The 20,505-nt window shown below is 40.5% G+C and overlaps 1 protein-coding gene across 1 annotated transcript in view; it reads right to left on the bottom strand.

Moving 5' to 3' along the window:
* LOC133460164 (relaxin receptor 2-like) overlaps positions 1-9,921 on the bottom strand; it is a 91,388-nt gene extending 81,467 nt beyond the window's left edge. Inside the window, exon 1 of the mRNA XM_061740726.1 lies at positions 9,867-9,921. Coding sequence (XP_061596710.1) covers positions 9,867-9,921 — 55 coding nt within the window. The remainder of the gene's footprint in view (positions 1-9,866) is intronic.
* Positions 9,922-20,505: the final 10,584 nt, after the last annotated feature.

Raw genomic sequence — 20,505 nt, 5'->3', positions numbered from 1 at the left:
GATTTTGAGTTTTTGCAGTGAGGTATACTGGTTAGCTTTACACTGCAAATTTTTCTGGAGGTAATGTAATATGTAATATAATAAGAATGGCCACACTTTTGTTGTTATTTTTGTCATTTTTTTCCATATATATATATATATATATATATATATATATATATATATATATATATATATATATATATATATATATATATATATATAAACATGGACAAACATGGTGATGGGGTCTTTGTGCTGACCTTTGTATGAGTAACAGCACATATACATCAAAAACTAAATACTGATGCTGCTGAGAATGGAGCTATGAACACGAACAATCATCACATGGACATACAAAACAACCATTTAACTGACTAGACACCATGTGAGAGAACAAAGAGTCTTCCTCTCAAACTCTGCAGCAGCTCGTCCACCGTACCACTACACCCAGAAACACAACATCTCCACCTGCCTAACCTGATGGGGCTTTTTGAGCTGTGTTTAGACCTTGAACGTTTATTCTCCTCATAACTGATCCGGGGCATTACCTTCCCACCAGGTTTTATTGGGAGCTATTTTGGCGATACCAACTGCCTGCTGGTCCACGAAAGGACAGAATGGAAAAACACCGTCGAGCTGAGTCTGTTTAAGCGCCGTGAAGTTCATGTCCCTCGTGCCGTTTTCTTTTTTCTCTCTCTTTTTAACAGGTAGTCAGAGGAGGGGACATAACAACAACCGGGTTAATGTGGGATTGGAGGAGTAAAAGGTTTAAGAGCAGAGCACAAAAGCTTGATTTAAACATTTATGAGTATAGAAAAAAAAAGATGTGCCTGATTTTAGCGATGACTCCCAACTGACTTTAATAAGTCTGAAAAACAATATCTGCATCAAAGATCAGACCATACCAAAAGGATAGCGATCGATGTATAATTAAGACCAAAATAAGCCTTCAACAAGGCTGAATAAAAATTCCTGGAACAACATCAAAGCTGAACCGTGTCCCACTTCATCGTGTAAATCTGTCCATGGCTTTTAATGTAATCCAGCTAAGACACAGTACAGAAACCAGATACATAACCTACTTGGCCGCTGTAAAAATACTCTGACGCTGACACGACAGTGATATTTAATTCAGAATGTACTATATGGTGATTGCAGTGAACACAGGCCCCCGTGACATTTCTAAAGGCGACTGTTCAGAGGCCGGAGCAGATCTGTGACGAGCTGCCACATCTAAGACAAACAATGTCCCCATTTCATCTCTCACTTGTCTTTTATGTCTTTTCCTCCACAGCTCCTTGTCAATCACGTATATGGTTTCTTTTATCTTGCCACATTAAAATGCATAAAACCAACAAAAAAAATCAAGTATGACTTTGGGAAATCTCAGATGTTTGCTGCGGTAGAAACATGAAAAACTCCTCCACAAAAGGATTTTCAAAACAAAGAATAGCCAAGTGACACTTTTATTGGGTTTATTTTGAGAGAAGTAAGGAGTCGGACCAGAATTCATCTTAATTCAAACCCAAAACAGTTCTCTTTCATACATCTGGGATATACAGTGCGTTTAAGAGAGGACACTCCAGCACCTGATAAACCACCGAGGACTGGAAACAAGAGAAGTGCTGGCCTTCCTCCTAACTGCTGCAGTGATGTTCCAGCCTGAATGTCCTTAAAGCAGAAGGTCCTCACCTCACGTGCACGCTCACTGATGTGCTCCAAAGGTTATCTAATGCAGAACAGGGAAGCACCTCTAGAAACCTGTATTAATGAAGGGGAGCTCTGCCAGCAGAAGCTCATCTTAACAACAATCAGAGGAGGGAAATACAAGCAAAACGGTACATGACCGCAACCAGAACTGGCTAAATAAAAGAGAACCACCGCCTGCACAGATGATAAATCGATTGAGATGTCCAAACAAAAAATGTTTGTTTTTTTAATTGAGCAATTTGTAATTTGTTTTCGTTTTCTTTTATTATTACATTAATTTAATGTTGGCCCAATAAAACACTAGTCTGGTGAGAAGAAGGTGTATGGGAGTTTTCTTTTTAAATTGGCTGCAGCTTTCCTTTTCTGACGCATCTTTCTGCATATCCGGTGTGCTAAAAGATTTCTACTTCGATTATTACATTAATTGAAATTTGATTTCTTAGGAAAAACGGACAGATAAAATAAGCTTAGTCTTCTTTCTGTTCCCTTTCATTCAAGGTAAGAGATTTGTTGTAATTATATTAAACTGTTTTGTTTTTATTTTCTTGTAATGAATGAAATAAAGAATAAAAATGATTAACAAATATTAAGGTGGGTTTTTTGGTTTGTTTTTTTGTTTTTTTTATTTTAAAAAACCTACAATGGTGTAAAGTTTGCACAAAAAGATGCACACGGCATCCCCCCAACCAGTTTAAAGCTCAATAGAATCCAGCTTCATTTATTGTCTTAATTTTGCTGACTTGAATTTAAACATCAGAATAAAACAAGGAAAAAGTGAAAAAAGAAAGACTGAGAGCTCCAACTTTGTCTTCTTTGTGCAAAGCAATCCAACTCCTCTCCCAGGGCACACTGCTCATCAGTGCACTCGAGAGAGAGTTAATTCCCACTTTCCTTAGGTGAATCACATTCTGTTGCCCTCCTCTTCCAGACTGTCATTTGAAGGTTGGAAAATACTTCAGTTACAGAGATGGTCGCGCACAGCTTCCCCCTTCTTCAAGAAATGAAGTACCTCTTTCCGAAGGAGAGGACCAAGAAATGAAGCAAACTGACCTACTGCAGCTTCCCAGCCTCTCTGCCTTATAGGTGCTCAGCAAAAATATCAAATCAGCTGCCAATGAGGTGAATATTGGCAGCTTTGTTTTTGTTTGTCTTCCAAACAAATACGCAGCTCTATTTGTCTATGAAGCCGGATGAAACAGAACCGTTAGTTAAACTTCAGGCATGTCTTAGGGACATCAAGGACTGGATGTCCAGAAATTTCTTGCTTCTAAATTCAGATAAAACAGAGGTTATCATTCTTGGTCCAGAGCATCTTAGGAAGGGACTAGATGGTGTTGCGATGGCGTCCAGTGCAACTGTGAGAAACCTTGGTGTTGTTTTCGATCAGGATTTGTCGTTTAAACCTTAATCAGGTTTGTAAAATAGCGTTTTTCCATCTCCGTAATATTGCAAAGATTAGGAAAATCCTCCCGCAGAGTGATGCAGAAACACTAGTTCATGCGTTTATCTTCTAGACTAGATTACTGTAATGTGTTATTAGCAGGATGTCCAAGTAATTTGCTGAATAGGCTCCAGCTGATCCAGAATGCAACAGCACGAGTACTGACAGGAATCAGCAGGAGAGACCACGTCTCTCCAGTGTTAGCGTCGCTCCATTGGTTACCCGTAAAATTCAGAATCCAATTTAAAATTGTATTACTTGCGTATAAAGCCCAAAACGGCTTAGGTCTGCATTATTTGCAATACCTGATAGTGCCTTATGTTCCTGGCAGAGCTCTCCGCTCTCAGAGTGCAGGTTTACTCGTAGTTCCTAGAGTATCCAAATGTAGATTTGGAGGGGGGGCGTTCTGCTATCAGGCACCACTACTATGGAACCAACTTCCAATCTCGGTTAAGGAGGCTGACACCACCTCCACCTTTAAAACCAAACTTAAAACCTTGCTGTTTAGTAAAGCCTATAGTTAGTGTTTAGTAAACCTCTAGCTGGTGTTTGTAAATCTCTAGGTAGTGTAAACTCTAGTGTGTTAGAGTCGCTCCTGTAGTTTCTTGTGCTGGCCCCCCCTTTTCTTCTCTTTTTTCTCTTTTGTACATGGTGCAGCATCCTCTGCCGGTGGCGAAGAGCATTTCTGAATGCACAACACCGGAACCTGCAGTGTGGGAGTGAGAGGGGCAGGGTAACGGCCCGGGCAGGCGGGGGAGAGGTTTTTCCGTCAAGACTCCTCTCCCTGGCCCTGCCCCTTCTCAACCTTTCCCCGACCCTGCACCCCAACCTGGGACTTGCTGATTGGGCCGGAGCTTTGTGGAGCTGCGTGCTGGCCTGCGGCCCCCCCCCCCCGCCACCCCCGGTCATCCCGTTGCTGCTTTCACCTGCCTGCTGTGCTGTTGATGTCCCCGACCCACCAGTCTGGCCCTCGGCAGGAGGGTCCCCCCTTATGATCCAGGTCCTGCTCAAGGTTTCTTCCCTCCTAAAGGGGAGTTTTTCTTGCCACTGTTTGGCTTAAGGTTTTTCTCCCACTAGGGGAGTTTTTACCTGCCATTGTTTATGTAATAATTGCTCGGGGGTTTATGTTCTGGGTCTCTGGAAAGATCCTAGAGACAACTTCTGTTGTATTAGACGCTATACAAATAAAATTGAATTGAAATTGAATAATAGATGAAAATTAAAACAGACTGACCTATCCTCCTAGGATAGGTCCTGATTTTTCTTCAGCAATTTTAATTACAAGGATTAAATATGTTACATGTATGATTTCTGCATAAAATAAATAGTGATGGATTAAAAGAAATCACCTAAAGCCATTCACTTGTCCTCCAAAACTATCAAACTATTTCCAGTCATCGTTATGCTATCCTAACTCTTTCTCCTCTGCCTCTCCTCACTGGAAGTTGTCTTTATAAGCCACATTCCTCTTAACTCTATGGATGTGAAAGAGCAAAAACAACAACATGTGAGCACGGTAGGAATCATGTCACATATGCTCTGCTGTTGAGAGGCGGTGATGACGCGGATCTGACTACAGTCGGGCGTTGGTGAAGAATGATGCAGACGAAACAGCGTTCTCTTCTGCCTCTTTAGTTGAACAACATGTATTTGTGACACACGTACTGCGTGCTCTGCAGCTGAATCCCATTCATTGGGGAAACTCGGGAACATCCTTGACAGTGAATCAAAAAAGAAAAAAAAAATCAGTTCTGAAGATATGTCAAAGTTATGAGATGCAGCCACTTGCAGGGCCGCCCCTCCCCTCATCTTCCAACGGGGTCCACAGTTTGCGCGAGGGGACGCATTTGCACGGTAGCGCATATAGTATGCGCAATGGATGCGCATATGCGCTACCGTGAGGAGGAGGAGAGAAAAGAGACCTCTGATCTGACCAGGCAATGATGGACAACACTCAATGTAAATGCCTTCATAAGATTCATGTAAAGGTGCATATAATTCATTAACATTATCATTTCATTGTTCTCTGTATTCATTTGTAATTTGAAGAAAACGTGATTAGTTTATCTGGGTCTATTTTCGTGATTGTGCTGTGGTTTCAAATCTCGCGTTGTTTGGGACTTACTTCTTCCGGCTGTTAAAGGAGCTGTATGTAAGAGCAATAATAAAACGAATCATAAAATGACCCCGATATGTCAACAGACATTTAAAAATCATGTTAATTTCAAATACTTATGTCACTGACAACAGCACTCAAGCCAGGATATTCCAGTTTAAAAAGAGGAGTTGCAGCCCTCAACTGATGTTGATGTTGTCATTTTTTGTTTTGGCCTGAAGCTCCACCCTCCACCTATCTCCCAATCACCAAGTCAGTATTGTTTCTGAAGCTCCACCCTCCACCTATCTCCCAATCACCAAGTCAGTATTGTTTCTGAAGCTCCACCCTCCACCTATCTCCCAATCACCAAGTCAGTATTGTTTCTGAAGCTCCACCCTCCACCTATCTCCCAATCACCAAGTCAGTATTGTTTCTGAAGCTCCACCCTCCACCTATCTCCCAATCACCAAGTCAGTATTGTTTCTGAAGCTCCACCCTCCAACTATCTCCCAATCACCAAGTCAGTATTGTTTCTGAAGCTCCACCCTCCACCTATCTCCCAATCACCAAGTCAGTATTGTTTCTGAAGCTCCACCCTCCACCTATCTCCCAATCACCAAGTCAGTCTTGTTTCTGAAGCTCCACCCTCCACCTATCTCCCAATCACCAAGTCAGTATTGTTTCTGAAGCTCCACCCTCCACCTATCTCCCAATCACCAAGTCAGTCTTGTTTCTGAAGCTCAACCCTCCACCTATCTCCCAATCACCAAGTCAGTATTGTTTCTGAAGCTCCACCCTCCACCTATCTCCCAATCACCAAGTCAGTATTGTTTCTGAAGCTCCACCCTCCACCTATCTCCCAATCACCAAGTCAGTCTTGTTTCTGAAGCTCCACCCTCCACCTATCTCCCAATCACCAAGTCAGTATTGTTTCGGCATCCGGGTTGCCAGCTCGGCTCTAATTATCGCAGCCATGGCAGCCTACGTTCCTGCTGCATTCTGCAGCCTACCTGGCAACCTCTGGTCGGGGGGAGGAGGGGGAGGGTACACGCCGCTCAACAATATTTTGAAAGTGACTGCAGTACCAGTTTTGGCCATTTCTTACAGACGGCTCCTTTAACTTCCGGTTTCTTCTCCAAACGACAAGGATGATGGATGGACTGTCATGTTACTTCGCGGTCATGATATTTGATTACTGCTGATAACAAAGTTAGCTTATCACCTAAGTTCCAAGGATAAGCTCCACAACCTCACCACGTTCAAAGGACTCTTAATTCCCTCTTGTGTAACAAATGGAGTTGTAATGGAGGTGAAATGGAGGAGTAATGAAGATTGCCTTCATTAAATCAGTTCAAGAAACCACTTGTGTTTGCCGTGCTTGGAGGGAGTTACACTCAACATCAGAGGGAGCTCTTGCAGAGCTACAGGAGGTGAGATTTCAACATGTCCTCATCAACAAGGCCCCGGTCCCCCCTCTCCCCTAGACCCCCCTCTCCCCCCTCTCCCCGTCCACCACGGACTGCCCCCCCACCCCACTCTACGTTACATTAACGCAAAGACTCCAATCCTGACCTTATGCGTTACATTAACGCACATCCTAGGTCACCTTTGCACAGACTCATTAATCCGGCACTTTAAAACCAACATGTTGTACATTTTCTCTTTTAATAATATTATTTGTTCCTTTGTATTGCACCAATCACCACAACAAATTCCTTGTGTGTGTTTTTAAACGACTTGGCAATAAACTTATTTCTGATTCTGATTCTGATGTCCAAAAGACGAATCAGAAGCGAACAAGAGAGAAAAAAGGCAAAACAAGAGGAAACTCGTGCTTCATCTGAAGGTGGGTATGTTGTTGAAATAAAGCTTTGAGGCACAAAACACCTGAGCTGCTGCTCATCACACAGGAATTATGTCCCTGGTCTCTGTCTTCTATTTCAGATTAAAGTTATTTTTTTATATTGATTTATTTCAGGTTTACTTTTTTAATTTAATATTTATTTCAGGTTGGATTTCTTTATTTATTATTGAGAGGGTTGGTCGCCTGCCTGCCCCTAGGGGGCGTTAGAAGGCAAAGGAGAGGGTTAAATGAGACGGAAGAGGCTGTCAGATGATGCTGGTCTGATGTTGTGAAAGGTTTGTGTTTATGTGTTTATTTCCTACCTGTAAGTCTCACTGTTACTGTGATCTGACAGCTGCTTGTGTGTCTTTATCAGGATCATTAGCTTACGTTATTAATAATAATAATAATGACTTATTGTTTCCCTTCGTCTTTGTCATTAAAATTATTCCATTTGACATTGAAGAGTGTGTTCAATATTTATTTATTTTATTTCAAGTTTTTACATTTTATTGGACTCATACAGTCAAACTACTGTATCTATACGTACGGTACATTTGTTATTATTAATAAAGGTTGTCAAGTTAAATGGCATATTGTTATATGGTCATTTTGTACCTATGATACATTTGGGATGGGGAGGTGTGTGAGGGTGGGGGGGGGGGGGGGGGGGGCTCCAATATGGTCAGCCTTAACGGTTCTCTCATCTCTTTGGTTAGTTACATGTCAAAATCCTGTTTTCCTGTAATCCTTTGGTTTCAATATTTCCACCGTTCTACATGTCCAGGTGTCAGGGGCGAAAATCCAATTTCATAGTTGGGGGGACAATAAACAGTCAAATTTTAGAGAATAATTCCAGGGGGGGACAAGGAATAAAAGTTGTAGCCTGCCCTTTATACAGCATCTTTTACCGCAATTTGACATTTTCATCTCTCTATTTCGCCAACAGGCAGTAAATTAATTATCAGGTGATCTCTCTCTCTCATACTTATACTTGTAATCAGTACTCGAGTTGTAAAAAAAATATCAGGGGGGATGGTGGATTTGATCATATGGGGACAGATAATTTGTGCTGATTACAAATAATATAATATATTACAAATAATAGCACTGACCAAAACAGCTGCAGAAATACTGCAGGAATGACATAGCAGCAGTTAAATGCAGCCTTCTGTAAGCTTTAAATATCCACTGGGCTTACATCAAATACATCAAAACACAGCAATAAAAAACACTTTCTGAACAATATGACTCTGTCCTTCACAGGATAAGTAAAATGGATCACTGCAAAAACTCACAATCTTAACAAGAATATTTGTCTTATTTCTAGTTAAAATGTCTCCTTTTAGTAAAACAATCTCATTACACTTAAAACAAAACTCCTCAAAAACTCCTTAAAACAACAATTTTCACCTGTTTCAAGTAGATTTTCACTTGAAATAAGTAGAAAAATCTGCCAGTGGAACAAGATTTTTTTGCTAGTAATGAGAAGATAAATCTTGTTCCACTGGCAGATTTTTCTGCTTATTTCAAGTGGAAAATTTACTTGAAACAGGTGAAAATTGTCAAATAAGTTATTTTTCTGGTGATGACTCTAAATGTTGAAATAGCAGTAAAACCACATTCATTGATGAAATGACATAAGGGATGGAAAGGGGGGATGGCAGTTTTACAGGGGGGATGATTTGGACCGTTTTTATTTCAGGGGGATGCCATCCCCCCTCATCCCCCCTCATCCCCCCTCAACTCCGGTACTGGGTATACTTGTATGAGTCCTTACCCTACCTGTATATAAGTTCTTGTTCATCTCCCCCTGTCCCCCCCGGGATTTACGGCCCTGCCAGCTGTGCTTCAGAAATTAAAGTTAACAGTAATTGTGATGCTACCAAATCAGTTCCAACTGAACCAACTCCCAAGCATGTCACTCATTTCAGAGATTCACAGTGATTTCTAAAAGACTGCTCAATAAAGGAGAGTGAGAATTTACTTCATATACGTGAACAACAGCAGCTAAAGTATAATAGCGACTGATTTAGTCTTATCTAGTGTATATTTAAAAAAAACATCTGAGGATGAGTCACACAAAAAGAGGCGGGAGAGAAAATGTTAGCCAGCAAGCCTGATGGAAATTAATAAAATATGAATTCAACATTAAATGTTATAACAGATTTCAGATCAGCCTCAGCCGTCTGGAAAGTTTGTCTTAATGACCAACGTCTTAGCTCTCTTACAATTAACAAGAAAGCTAAGAAAGGTCTGTGGAAGGCCATGAAGAAACCATATGCACTTAATTGGATATTTACTTCTGTCTGCTCCAGTTTTATCCTGTCTAATTCAGTAGAGTTGACCAGTTGACCAGTAGACCAGTAAACAGACTCGACTGCAGGCACACTGGAAATGACACATCTCAAACCCCATTGAACGCGGTATTAAGCCTGATTTATGCTCCGCGTTAAATCGACGCAGACTTACGGCGTAGGTACGGTTCGTGTCGCCGCGTACCTTACGCCGTAGGCTCTGCGTCGATTTAACGCGGAGGCATAAATCAACCTTTACTGTCACGCATGAGAAATGTCCCTGCAGCTCAGATCACCGAGGATATTTGGACGGAATCGGAATAAGTTCTTCACCTGAAAGTAGTTTACTCATTTATTTTGTTTCATAAAATAATCTCATATTTTGTAATGGCTCGTTTTGTCTGTGTATTAATTTGCATTCACATATCCAAATGGCACAACTGTCGAGATCCGCGGAAAATACACTCATTCCGATGAGGAGACGTTTCTCTTTACCTGTAGTTGGAGTGCGGGTGAGTTGGATGAGCAGGAGGATGACAGGGACGTCCATGCCGACTCTCGGAAGTTTTTCTGCCCTCATGCCCCCCCGGCAGGTCCGGTCCCGGCCCCCCAGCCCAGACCCCCAGCCCAGAGTCAGACCCCGAGCCCAGAGTCAGACCCCCAGCCCAGACCCCCGGGTCCCCGCGGAGAGGAAACCACCTGCCGGTCCAGTCAGCACATCCAGCTCTGTCCCAGTAATATCACAGGAAACTCCACATGAGTCACCGAGAAACGAGCAAAGCCTAATAATTGATAATATGAACAACAATAATAATAAATATAAATAATAATAATAATAATAATAGAAACTAAAGAGGTGCGTTCACCAGAACCACTGCGCGCAAAGGCAGTCGAGGTCTGTGCGTAAAAACAGCGACATCCTGAAAACCAACTGGATTCCTGAGAGGAGATCAGTGGAGACCAGACCTCTCTCTCTCTCTCTCTCTCTCTCTCTCTCTCTCTCTCTCTCTCTCTCTCTCTCTCTCTCTCTCTCTCTCTCTCTCTCTCTCTCTCTCTCTCTCTCAATTCAAATTGGCTTTATTGGCATGAATGGTAACCATTGTTGCCGAAAGCATACATATACATACAACAAACCACAATACAATTAATACATGAAATATGAAGACAATTACTATAAATATTTAACATTAAATAACTAACACCTGCATACAATATATATATATATATATATATATATATATATATATATATATATATATATATATATATATATATATATATATATATATATATGCTGCCAGACTGTATTCAAAATATGTTTAATTTAAGACAAAGCCATTACAACCTCAGAGGGGAGAGCATATACAGGAAATCAACAATCAGAACCAACACCAAACTGAGATGCTACAGTGGCAGCGGTGATGGATGGAATAAGTTGGAGAGGGATTTGAAATCATGTAGAACCTTAACCTTATTTAAAAAAAAACATTGAAAAGAAGGATGATTTCTCTATATCAAATTAATGAGCGGTGATGCTTGCTGTGTTGATTTGGGTATCCATTTAATTGGTGATTTGATTTGATTATTTAATGATGAAGGAAACATGTAGACTGCACCTTTTATTTTTTATTTTTTTATATTTCTTGAGGAATCTTTGTTATGCCCATGGAGGCAATTTGTTTTACTGTCAGTCTTATCTCTTACTTCTTGCTTTTATTTCATTACTTTAAATAATCTTTTTGAGGGTAGAATAAGCTTTGCTTCAGCCTACAGCTTTTTTGGTCTAGATGTTATTTGTATATTGGAAACTTTTTTGTAATGTTTTCTTTGAACAGTGTATTTGTTTCCTTGTTTTCATTTTTATTCTTTTTTTGTGATCAAAAGTCTCCAAGAGTTTCCATTTCAGTGATGTCATGACCGAAATAAACTAAACTAAACTAAAACTAAACTAAACTATATATACAGAACTATTTTACATTAATAGGCAGGGAGACTGTGGATAAGGAGACTGTGTTGTCTGGTTGTGTTTCTCTCCATCTATGACATGCACTGATGTATTTAGCTGCTTCTAAAGCACGTTCCTTTTTTTCTCCAATTAAATGTTGGATTTTGTCCTGATCTCAGAGGGAATCAAAATCCTGGACTCGTTTAATTTTAGGAAAGAACTTAGATCTAATGTCTTTGTATTGTTCCCTCTCTCTCCCTCTCTCTCTCTCCCTCTCTCTGACAGTCGCTTATTCTCTCCCTCTCTCAAACACACCGGTCTCCTGTAAGCCAACCTCCATCCCTCCATCCCTCCATCCCTCCATCCCTCCATCCCTCCTCACTGCCTTGCTTCTTGGCTCCCTCTCTTTCACTGTTCCCACTTTATTTATGTAATTTAAAGCTTCTCCCTTTGTAATTCGATAGTTTAGAACTTACCCTTAAGTTCTCAAATCTTTCTGTACATACCAGCACATAAATCACAGCAGGGAGGGAAACTACTGGATAGTATTTCATGCAGTTATAGCGGCTGGCCCATAGGGGGCGATCGGGTGCCGACCTCCCAGATGTGGAAGGGAACATTTATACATAAAATATATAAACAGAGGTGTATAATCCAGCTCAGTTTATATATTTTACAGGTCCATAAAGTAAAAATCCAGTCCAGCAGTTGTTCCAACCATCACTAAACCAGCTCATCTGCAGGTAGATGGTTATTAGTGAAAACACCTGTTTTAAATGTACTGGCTGATCCACAGGGATATGTTTTAATGAGCAAATATCAGCTTAATGTAAATAAAATGATTTGACTAATGGTGCTTTGAGAATGAACCCTTTTCAAAATTGGTCTTAATTTAAGATTGATTCAAAAATATTTTTGATTTTATAAAAAAAAAAAAAAACATTAAAGCACATTGGAGGTGTTTAATCCAGGTTCCATAAAGTAAAAATGCTGCTGTGTTTCTGGATCAGCCTGTACATTTAGAACAGGTGTTTTCACTAACAACCATCTACCTGCAGAGGAGCTGGTTTAGTGATGGTTGGAACAACTGCTGGACTGGATTTTTACCTTATGGCACCTGGATTATACACCTCTGATAATAAACATATAGTTTACATTTACAATTTTAATTAACCCTTGTTGTGTCAGTTTTACTGAATAGTTTCTGCCCACATGCAATTTAATTTATTTAAACATTTTGCCCCTCATTCAACAGTGAATTTCCACTGACAGAACTACACTCACCGGCCACATTGCACCCGTCCAACTGCTCGTTAATGCACATTTTAATCGGCCAATCACATGGCAGCAAATCAATGCATGTAGGCATGTAGACATGGTCAAGACGATCTGCTGCAGTTCAAACCAGCATCAGAATGGGGAGGAAAGGGGATTTCAGTGACTTTGAACATGTCATGGTATTTCAGAAACTGCTGATCTACTGGGATTTTCACCCACAACCATCTCTAGGGTTTACAGAGAATGGTCTGAAAAAGAGAAAATATCCAGTGAGCAGCAGTTCTGTGGGGGCAAATGCCTTGTTGATGCTGGAGGTCAGAGGAGAACGGCTAGACTGGTTGGAGCTGATAGAAAGGCAGCAGTAACTCAAATAACCACTGGTTACAACCGAGGTGCAGAAGAGCATCTCTGAATCACAACATTGGAACCTTGAGGCGGACGGGCCTCAGCAGCAGAGACCACACTGGGTCACTCCTGTCAGCTTACAACAGGAAACTGAGGCTACAATTCACACAGGCTCACCAGAACTGGACAACAGAAGAAGGAAAAACGTTGCCTGGTCTGATGAGTCTCCATTTCTGCTGCCACATTCATATGGTAGGGTCAGAATCTGGCATCAACAACATGAAAGCATGGGTCCATCCTGCCTCGTATCAACGGTTCTGGCCGGTGGTGGTGGTGTCATGGTATGGGGGATATTTTTTCTGGAACACTTTGGACCCATTAGTACCAACTGAGCATCGTGTCAACACCAGAGGTGTCAAAAGTATTCACATTCATTACTCAGGTAGAAGTTTAAAGTTTAAAAATACTCCTGTAGAAGTTGAAGAATCAACTCAAGTTTTTTACTCAAGTAAAAGTATAAAAGTACTGGTTTCGAAACTACTTAACGTATAAAAGTAAAAGTAATGTAATGGGGGAAAAAAGCCATTAAGGACAAAAGCCATTGAAAATGAATGCATCTTAGTATAATGTAGATATATTAAAGAAGCATATATGTGTACTATTGAGCATTAACATGTGTTTCAGAGAGCAGACGATATGATGACTAGTTCCTATAAGTATTGTAATGGTGCAAAAAGTCAAACTTCAGAGGCATGTTATCATTTATCCTAACCTTTATTGGAATGTACATCCAAGTTTAGTTGCAGGAATCTGAGGGAACGGATGTAAGAACAAAACTGGACAAGAACATCTGAAACAACCACAACCAAAGTCACTCTATCCGGATGGAGCAATTTAACTGGATAGTTTTTATTTAAAGGCCGAAATGAAATAGAGTAACGAGGCTGTTTTTAAAATGTAAGGAGTAAAAAGTACAGATAATTGTGTGAAAATGTAAGGAGTAAAAGTAAAAAGTCGTCTGAAAAATAATTACTCCAGTGAAGTATAGATAACCAAAATTTCTACTTAAGTAAGGTAACGAAGTATTTGTACTTAGTTACTTGACACCTCTGGTCAACACCACAGCTACCTGAGTGTTGCTGCTGACCATGTCCATCTCTTTATGACCACAGTGGACCATCTCCGGATGCTACTTCCAGCAGGATAACATACCAGGTCAGAGGTCTGCGTAGAGGAAGGCAGGTGTGTGAATCAGTTTGGACTACGTATACCCAGAGTTACCCTGTTAGATGCATATTTTTAAGTTTGGGAAATGACAAAATTTCTGAATACAATACGTAACTCTTGGAAGAATCTACAGCAAATCAGATGTGCATGACGAGAGAGTCGCTGCTTCATACTTCTTTCTGCTCGTCATTCAGATTCTGCATCAAAACTGTTCAAACATGCAAACAGAGTTTGTGTGAAATTAGCTTGAGCCAAGTGTCAGTCACAATTTCATGTGTTAATTAAAAAAGCTATAATCTGGCTGCAGGCAGGGAGTTTTGAAGGTAAAAGCTGTCTGGTAAATCATTTCTTGGTAATATTTCATGTTAAATGTACAAAAGCTGACTTGTTAAAGTGAAATGTTGTCAAACCAATATCTTCACACTCATGATTATAGTCACAAATTATACCTTTCAATCACTAACACAACACTTTCACATAATTTCACATGCTTTTCTATCTTCTGCAAGAGGAGGTGGGAAATGTCAGCTGCTAAACTAGAAGAGGAAGAGTTATATATCGTAAATAAATATCATAAATCAGCGTGAAAGTTTAAACAAAGATGTTTTTATTACCCCTAATAAAGTGATTTCTTAAACCAACCTTTGACATCAAGATTTTCTTTCATGTTAAAACATCAGTTTCAATTTAATTTGAAAGAATGTATTTACTCGTGGGAAGTGTTAGCTCTCGGATTTATGCTATCAGCCAAAACTGCCACAGTATCTTTAGATCCCCATCCCTGTTGTCTCTTGCACGGACCATGTTTTGCTTTTTGGCACCATGTCTGAAGAAGGTTTTAAGACAAAACTGGTGCACAGAGCCAGATGGCCACGTGGGCCGTGTGCCAATGGCAGAGGCAGCTATTGCCAGCCTTGCACTTGTTGATTTTATAACCAATTTCAAGTTTGCAGGCTCATTTCCTCAGAAGGAAAAAATGAAGACAAAAAAATGACAAGTCTTGCTTCAAAGCATCCTCCTGCGTGATCCCAGTTCGTAGGTGTAAAATCAGAGCAAACCTGGCAGTCTTTTTCTCCTGTCATGGCATTTCACCAAGATCAAATTAGTCTAACATTATTGAAAGTCTACAGTTTTGTCACATGCAAAGTTTTTTTTTTTTTTTTTTTTTTTTCTTGCATGAGGTAGTTCGTGCCAACAACCAATTATTAGCATTTTTCTCCATTGATTCATAAACAAACCTTTTTGTTGTATGTGTGTGTGTGTGTGTGTGCAGAGCAAGAGACTGAACAAGAGTAAACGTTTAACAACGTCATAAAAGCCATTGAGGTAAAAAAGAAAAAAAAATGTCTGTTGCACGGCTTAGAAACTCAACAATGGCTAAACTTCAGCAAACATTAACTGAAGATAAAAGCTAAATTAGAAACAAGAAACCTCCGTCTGCACATTCAACGAGTCCCTCTGGCACCAAAGTGCAAACTTAACCTTAGTTTATCTGATCTGCAGTCATTGTTCCAGCTGCATGAGCTCAGTGGCGGCCGGTGAAAACAGCTCCTGCTGCGGTTGCCGTGCCGACAGCTTCCCCTGCTAGTCCAGTCTGAGCGCTCAAATGAACAGTCAGGAAATGACAATTCCACAGCAATAATTTAATTAACTCACTCAGAGGTTTCACATCTCAGAAATGAACAATTTGCAGTAATATTAGGTTCCATTTATACTTTTATACTTGAGAAGTTTACAACAAGGAACATTTCACCGTTTGACATCAAATACACATATACAGAACTGTCTCAGAAAATTAGAATATTGTGATTTTCTGTAATGCAATTACGAAAACAAGAATGTTATACATTCCGGACTCATTACAAATCAACTGAAATATTGCAAGCCTTTTATTATTTTAATATTGCTGATCATGGCTTACAGCTTAAGAAAACTCAAATATCCTATCTCAAAAAATTAAAATATTCCGGGAATCTTAATCTTAAACTGTAAACCATAATCAGCAATATTAAAATAATAAAAGGCTTGCAATATTTCAGTTGATTTGTAATGAGTCCAGAATGTATGAAATTTTAGTTTTTTTTAATTGCATTACAGAAAATAAAGAACTTTATCACAATATTCTAATTTTCTGAGACAGTCCTGTAGATTTACTACATTATTTTGGTTGATTTATATATAATTGTTTATTTAATATTACTTTTGGATTTTGAGGTTGTTTTTAAATGTGATTTATAAATAAACATGATTGTATAGTAACAGTCAGACAAGCGGGTACAAGCCAGTGCCTCGTTGTGTCCCAAGCCCGGATTAATCCAGAGGGTTGTGTCAGGAAGGGCGTCAGACGTCAAACTTTTGCCAAATCAAATATGCAAATCCAATCTACGACTTTCACACCGGCAAAGTGTGTACAAAGGAAATACCCCAAGGAGGAATGTTATAAAAGAATTTCAACACAACAAAGCTGATGAGACATTTGAAAGTTTCTCACACGAAGCAGTATATTGAGTTTCCAAAGTTGGCTGCCACTAAGGCAGAGAAAGAACAGGAGCAACGCCGTTAACTCAGCTGAACGTAACAGAGACCTAGAAACGACAGCAGCAACATAAAACGAAACATAAAGAACTACATCGTAAGGTAATGGATTCATAAGCCTTGATCATGTACAGCTAAATGTAAAGCATTACCAGAAAATTTACAATACACGTTTACTTTCAGTTCAAATAATGAAGATAGTCGAAGAAAATGTAATTTTAAACATCTACCGTATTTGCCCGAAAAACTTTAAAGCAGATGAGTGTTTCTGTTGTTGGAATTAAGTTATGGAATTCATTACATTATGATTTAAAGGGCTGTATAAACATATTTCGGTTTAAAAAGAAATTTAAAGAGAAAAAAATAGCAATGTAAGGATGAAATAGTTAAGATTTATAATATATGCGTATGGAGACAGACAATCTATCTTTGATTTTTTTGTTTTCCTTTCTTTGTGATGTTAACTGAGTAATTGTAATTGTGCAGACAATCTGTTATTATTGTTCAATTTTGTTTTGAGGGAGGGGCAGGTAGAATAAGATTTTCTTCTTCCTGCTCCTTTCTGGTTATGGAATATGCTTTAGTTGATGATTGTGTTGTTGTTATTAGGGCCCGAGCACTTGCAGTGCGAAGGCCCTATTGTATCTGTAGGAATTATTCTTCTTCTTCTTATTGTTCTGACAAAAGGAAGGCCTTTTTGCCACCCTAAACGTGCCAAAAAAGTCACCATATTTTGCACCCAAGCCAGGCCTGGCGAAAAATTTGATATTTAATGCTTTGCATTATTGGGCGTGGCAAAATGGCTCAACAGCGCCCCCTTGAAAACTTTGTGCCTCAAGCCCCACGATACGGTTTGACTTACATGCACGAAAATCGGTACATCCCTGTATCATGTCACAACTTAAAGAAAAGTCTCTTGGAGTCATGCCCGAAACCGAACAGGATGTCGGCCATTTCGAATTAATCGTGTCTTTTTGGCGAAATTCATGCCATTCCTTCGGCAGTTAATACGGCCCGAACCGTAACGTGCACCAAGGTGTGTTATACATCAAAATGTGTGTCTCCATCCTCCGACACCACGCATTACTTTTCTCTTTCAAAAGTGTTACCGTGGCGATGCTAGACGCCAAAAAGCGCGCCGACCCTTCATCTGATTGGTTCAGACAGAAAAAACTTTGTGCCTCAAGCCCCATAATACGGTTTGACGTACATGAACGAAAATCGGTACACACCTGTATCATGTCGCAACTTAAAGAAAAGTCTCTTGGCGCCATGGCCGAAACCGAACAGGAAGTCGGCCAATTTGAACATTCTGAATTAATCACGTAATTTTGGAGCAATATATGCCATTCCTTCGAGAATTAATACGGCCCAAACCGTAACGTGCACCCAGGTGTGTTATACATCAAAATGTGCGTCTCCATCCTGCGACTACGCGCATTACTTTTCTCTTTCAAAAGTGTTACCGTGGCGACGCTAGACACCAAAAAGCGCGCCCCCCCCCTTCATCTGATTGGTCCATATTTGATAGTTCCCCAAAAGGCACCAAATTTGGCATGCAAGCCAGGCCTGGTGGTAAATTTGATATTTCATGGTTTATATTAATGGCCGTGGCAAAATGGCTCAACAGCGCCCCCCGGAAAACTTTGTGCCTCAAGCCCCACAATACGGTTTGACGTACATGCACGAAAATCGCTACACACCTGTATCATGTCACAACTTAAATAAAAGTCTCTTGGAGTCATGGCCGAAACCGAACAGGAAGTCGGCCATTTTGAAATCTGATTGGTCCATATTTGATAGTTCTCCAAAAGTCACCAAATTTTGCATGCAAGCCACACTTGGCAATACATTTGATATTTCATGGTTTGCATTAATGGGCGTGGCCTAACGGCTCAAAAGCGCCCCCTAGAATACTTTTCTCTGCCATAACTTTTGAATGGTTTGACATAGGAAGTTGTGGGTGGTGTCATCAGATTCTTTATGGAGTCCTTGACCTTCATTGGCCTGAATTAGCCCCGCCCCTTCTTCTGATTGGTTGTCCCTTTTTTCTGCTATAACCTTTTAATGGTTTGACCTAGGAAGTCGTGGGTGGTGTCATGGGACTCTGTAATGAGTCCTTGACCTTCATTGGCCTGAATTAGCCCCGCCCCTTCTTCTGATTGGTTGTCCCTTTTTTCTGCGATAACTTTTGAATGGTTTGACGTAGGAAGTCGTGGGTGGTGTCATTTCTTATATGCTTATGGGGGGCGGTGGCCGTGAATGCGAGGGCCCGTTCATCGCTGCTTGCAGCTTTAATTTTACTTGTTTTTTTTTGTTTTTTTTCTGTTTGCATATTTCCATGATAGGAATAAATAAAAAAATGAAATGAATGATTGTATCTGTAGGAATTATTCTTCTTCTTCTTATTGTTCTGACAAAAGGAAGGCCTTTTTGCCACCCTAAACGTGCCAAAAAAGTCACCATATTTTGCACCCAAGCCAGGCCTGGCGAAAAATTTGATATTTAATGCTTTGCATTATTGGGCGTGGCAAAATGGCTCAACAGCGCCCCCTTGAAAACTTTGTGCCTCAAGCCCCACGATACGGTTTGACTTACATGCACGAAAATCGGTACATCCCTGTATCATGTCACAACTTAAAGAAAAGTCTCTTGGAGTCATGCCCGAAACCGAACAGGATGTCGGCCATTTCGAATTAATCGTGTCTTTTTGGCGAAATTCATGCCATTCCTTCGGCAGTTAATACGGCCCGAACCGTAACGTGCACCAAGGTGTGTTATACATCAAAATGTGTGTCTCCATCCTCCGACACCACGCATTACTTTTCTCTTTCAAAAGTGTTACCGTGGCGATGCTAGACGCCAAAAAGCGCGCCGACCCTTCATCTGATTGGTTCAGACAGAAAAAACTTTGTGCCTCAAGCCCCATAATACGGTTTGACGTACATGAACGAAAATCGGTACACACCTGTATCATGTCGCAACTTAAAGAAAAGTCTCTTGGCGCCATGGCCGAAACCGAACAGGAAGTCGGCCAATTTGAACATTCTGAATTAATCACGTAATTTTGGAGCAATATATGCCATTCCTTCGAGAATTAATACGGCCCAAACCGTAACGTGCACCCAGGTGTGTTATACATCAAAATGTGCGTCTCCATCCTGCGACTACGCGCATTACTTTTCTCTTTCAAAAGTGTTACCGTGGCGACGCTAGACACCAAAAAGCGCGCCCCCCCCCCTTCATCTGATTGGTCCATATTTGATAGTTCCCCAAAAGGCACCAAATTTGGCATGCAAGCCAGGCCTGGTGGTAAATTTGATATTTCATGGTTTATATTAATGGCCGTGGCAAAATGGCTCAACAGCGCCCCCCGGAAAACTTTGTGCCTCAAGCCCCACAATACGGTTTGACGTACATGCACGAAAATCGCTACACACCTGTATCATGTCACAACTTAAATAAAAGTCTCTTGGAGTCATGGCCGAAACCGAACAGGAAGTCGGCCATTTTGAAATCTGATTGGTCCATATTTGATAGTTCTCCAAAAGTCACCAAATTTTGCATGCAAGCCACACTTGGCAATACATTTGATATTTCATGGTTTGCATTAATGGGCGTGGCCTAACGGCTCAAAAGCGCCCCCTAGAATACTTTTCTCTGCCATAACTTTTGAATGGTTTGACATAGGAAGTTGTGGGTGGTGTCATCAGATTCTTTATGGAGTCCTTGACCTTCATTGGCCTGAATTAGCCCCGCCCCTTCTTCTGATTGGTTGTCCCTTTTTTCTGCTATAACCTTTTA

This window comes from Cololabis saira, chromosome 14 (genome assembly GCF_033807715.1).
Source record: "Cololabis saira isolate AMF1-May2022 chromosome 14, fColSai1.1, whole genome shotgun sequence".
NCBI lineage: Eukaryota > Metazoa > Chordata > Actinopteri > Beloniformes > Belonidae > Cololabis > Cololabis saira.
This window is presented reverse-complemented; position numbering and strand designations above follow the sequence as displayed.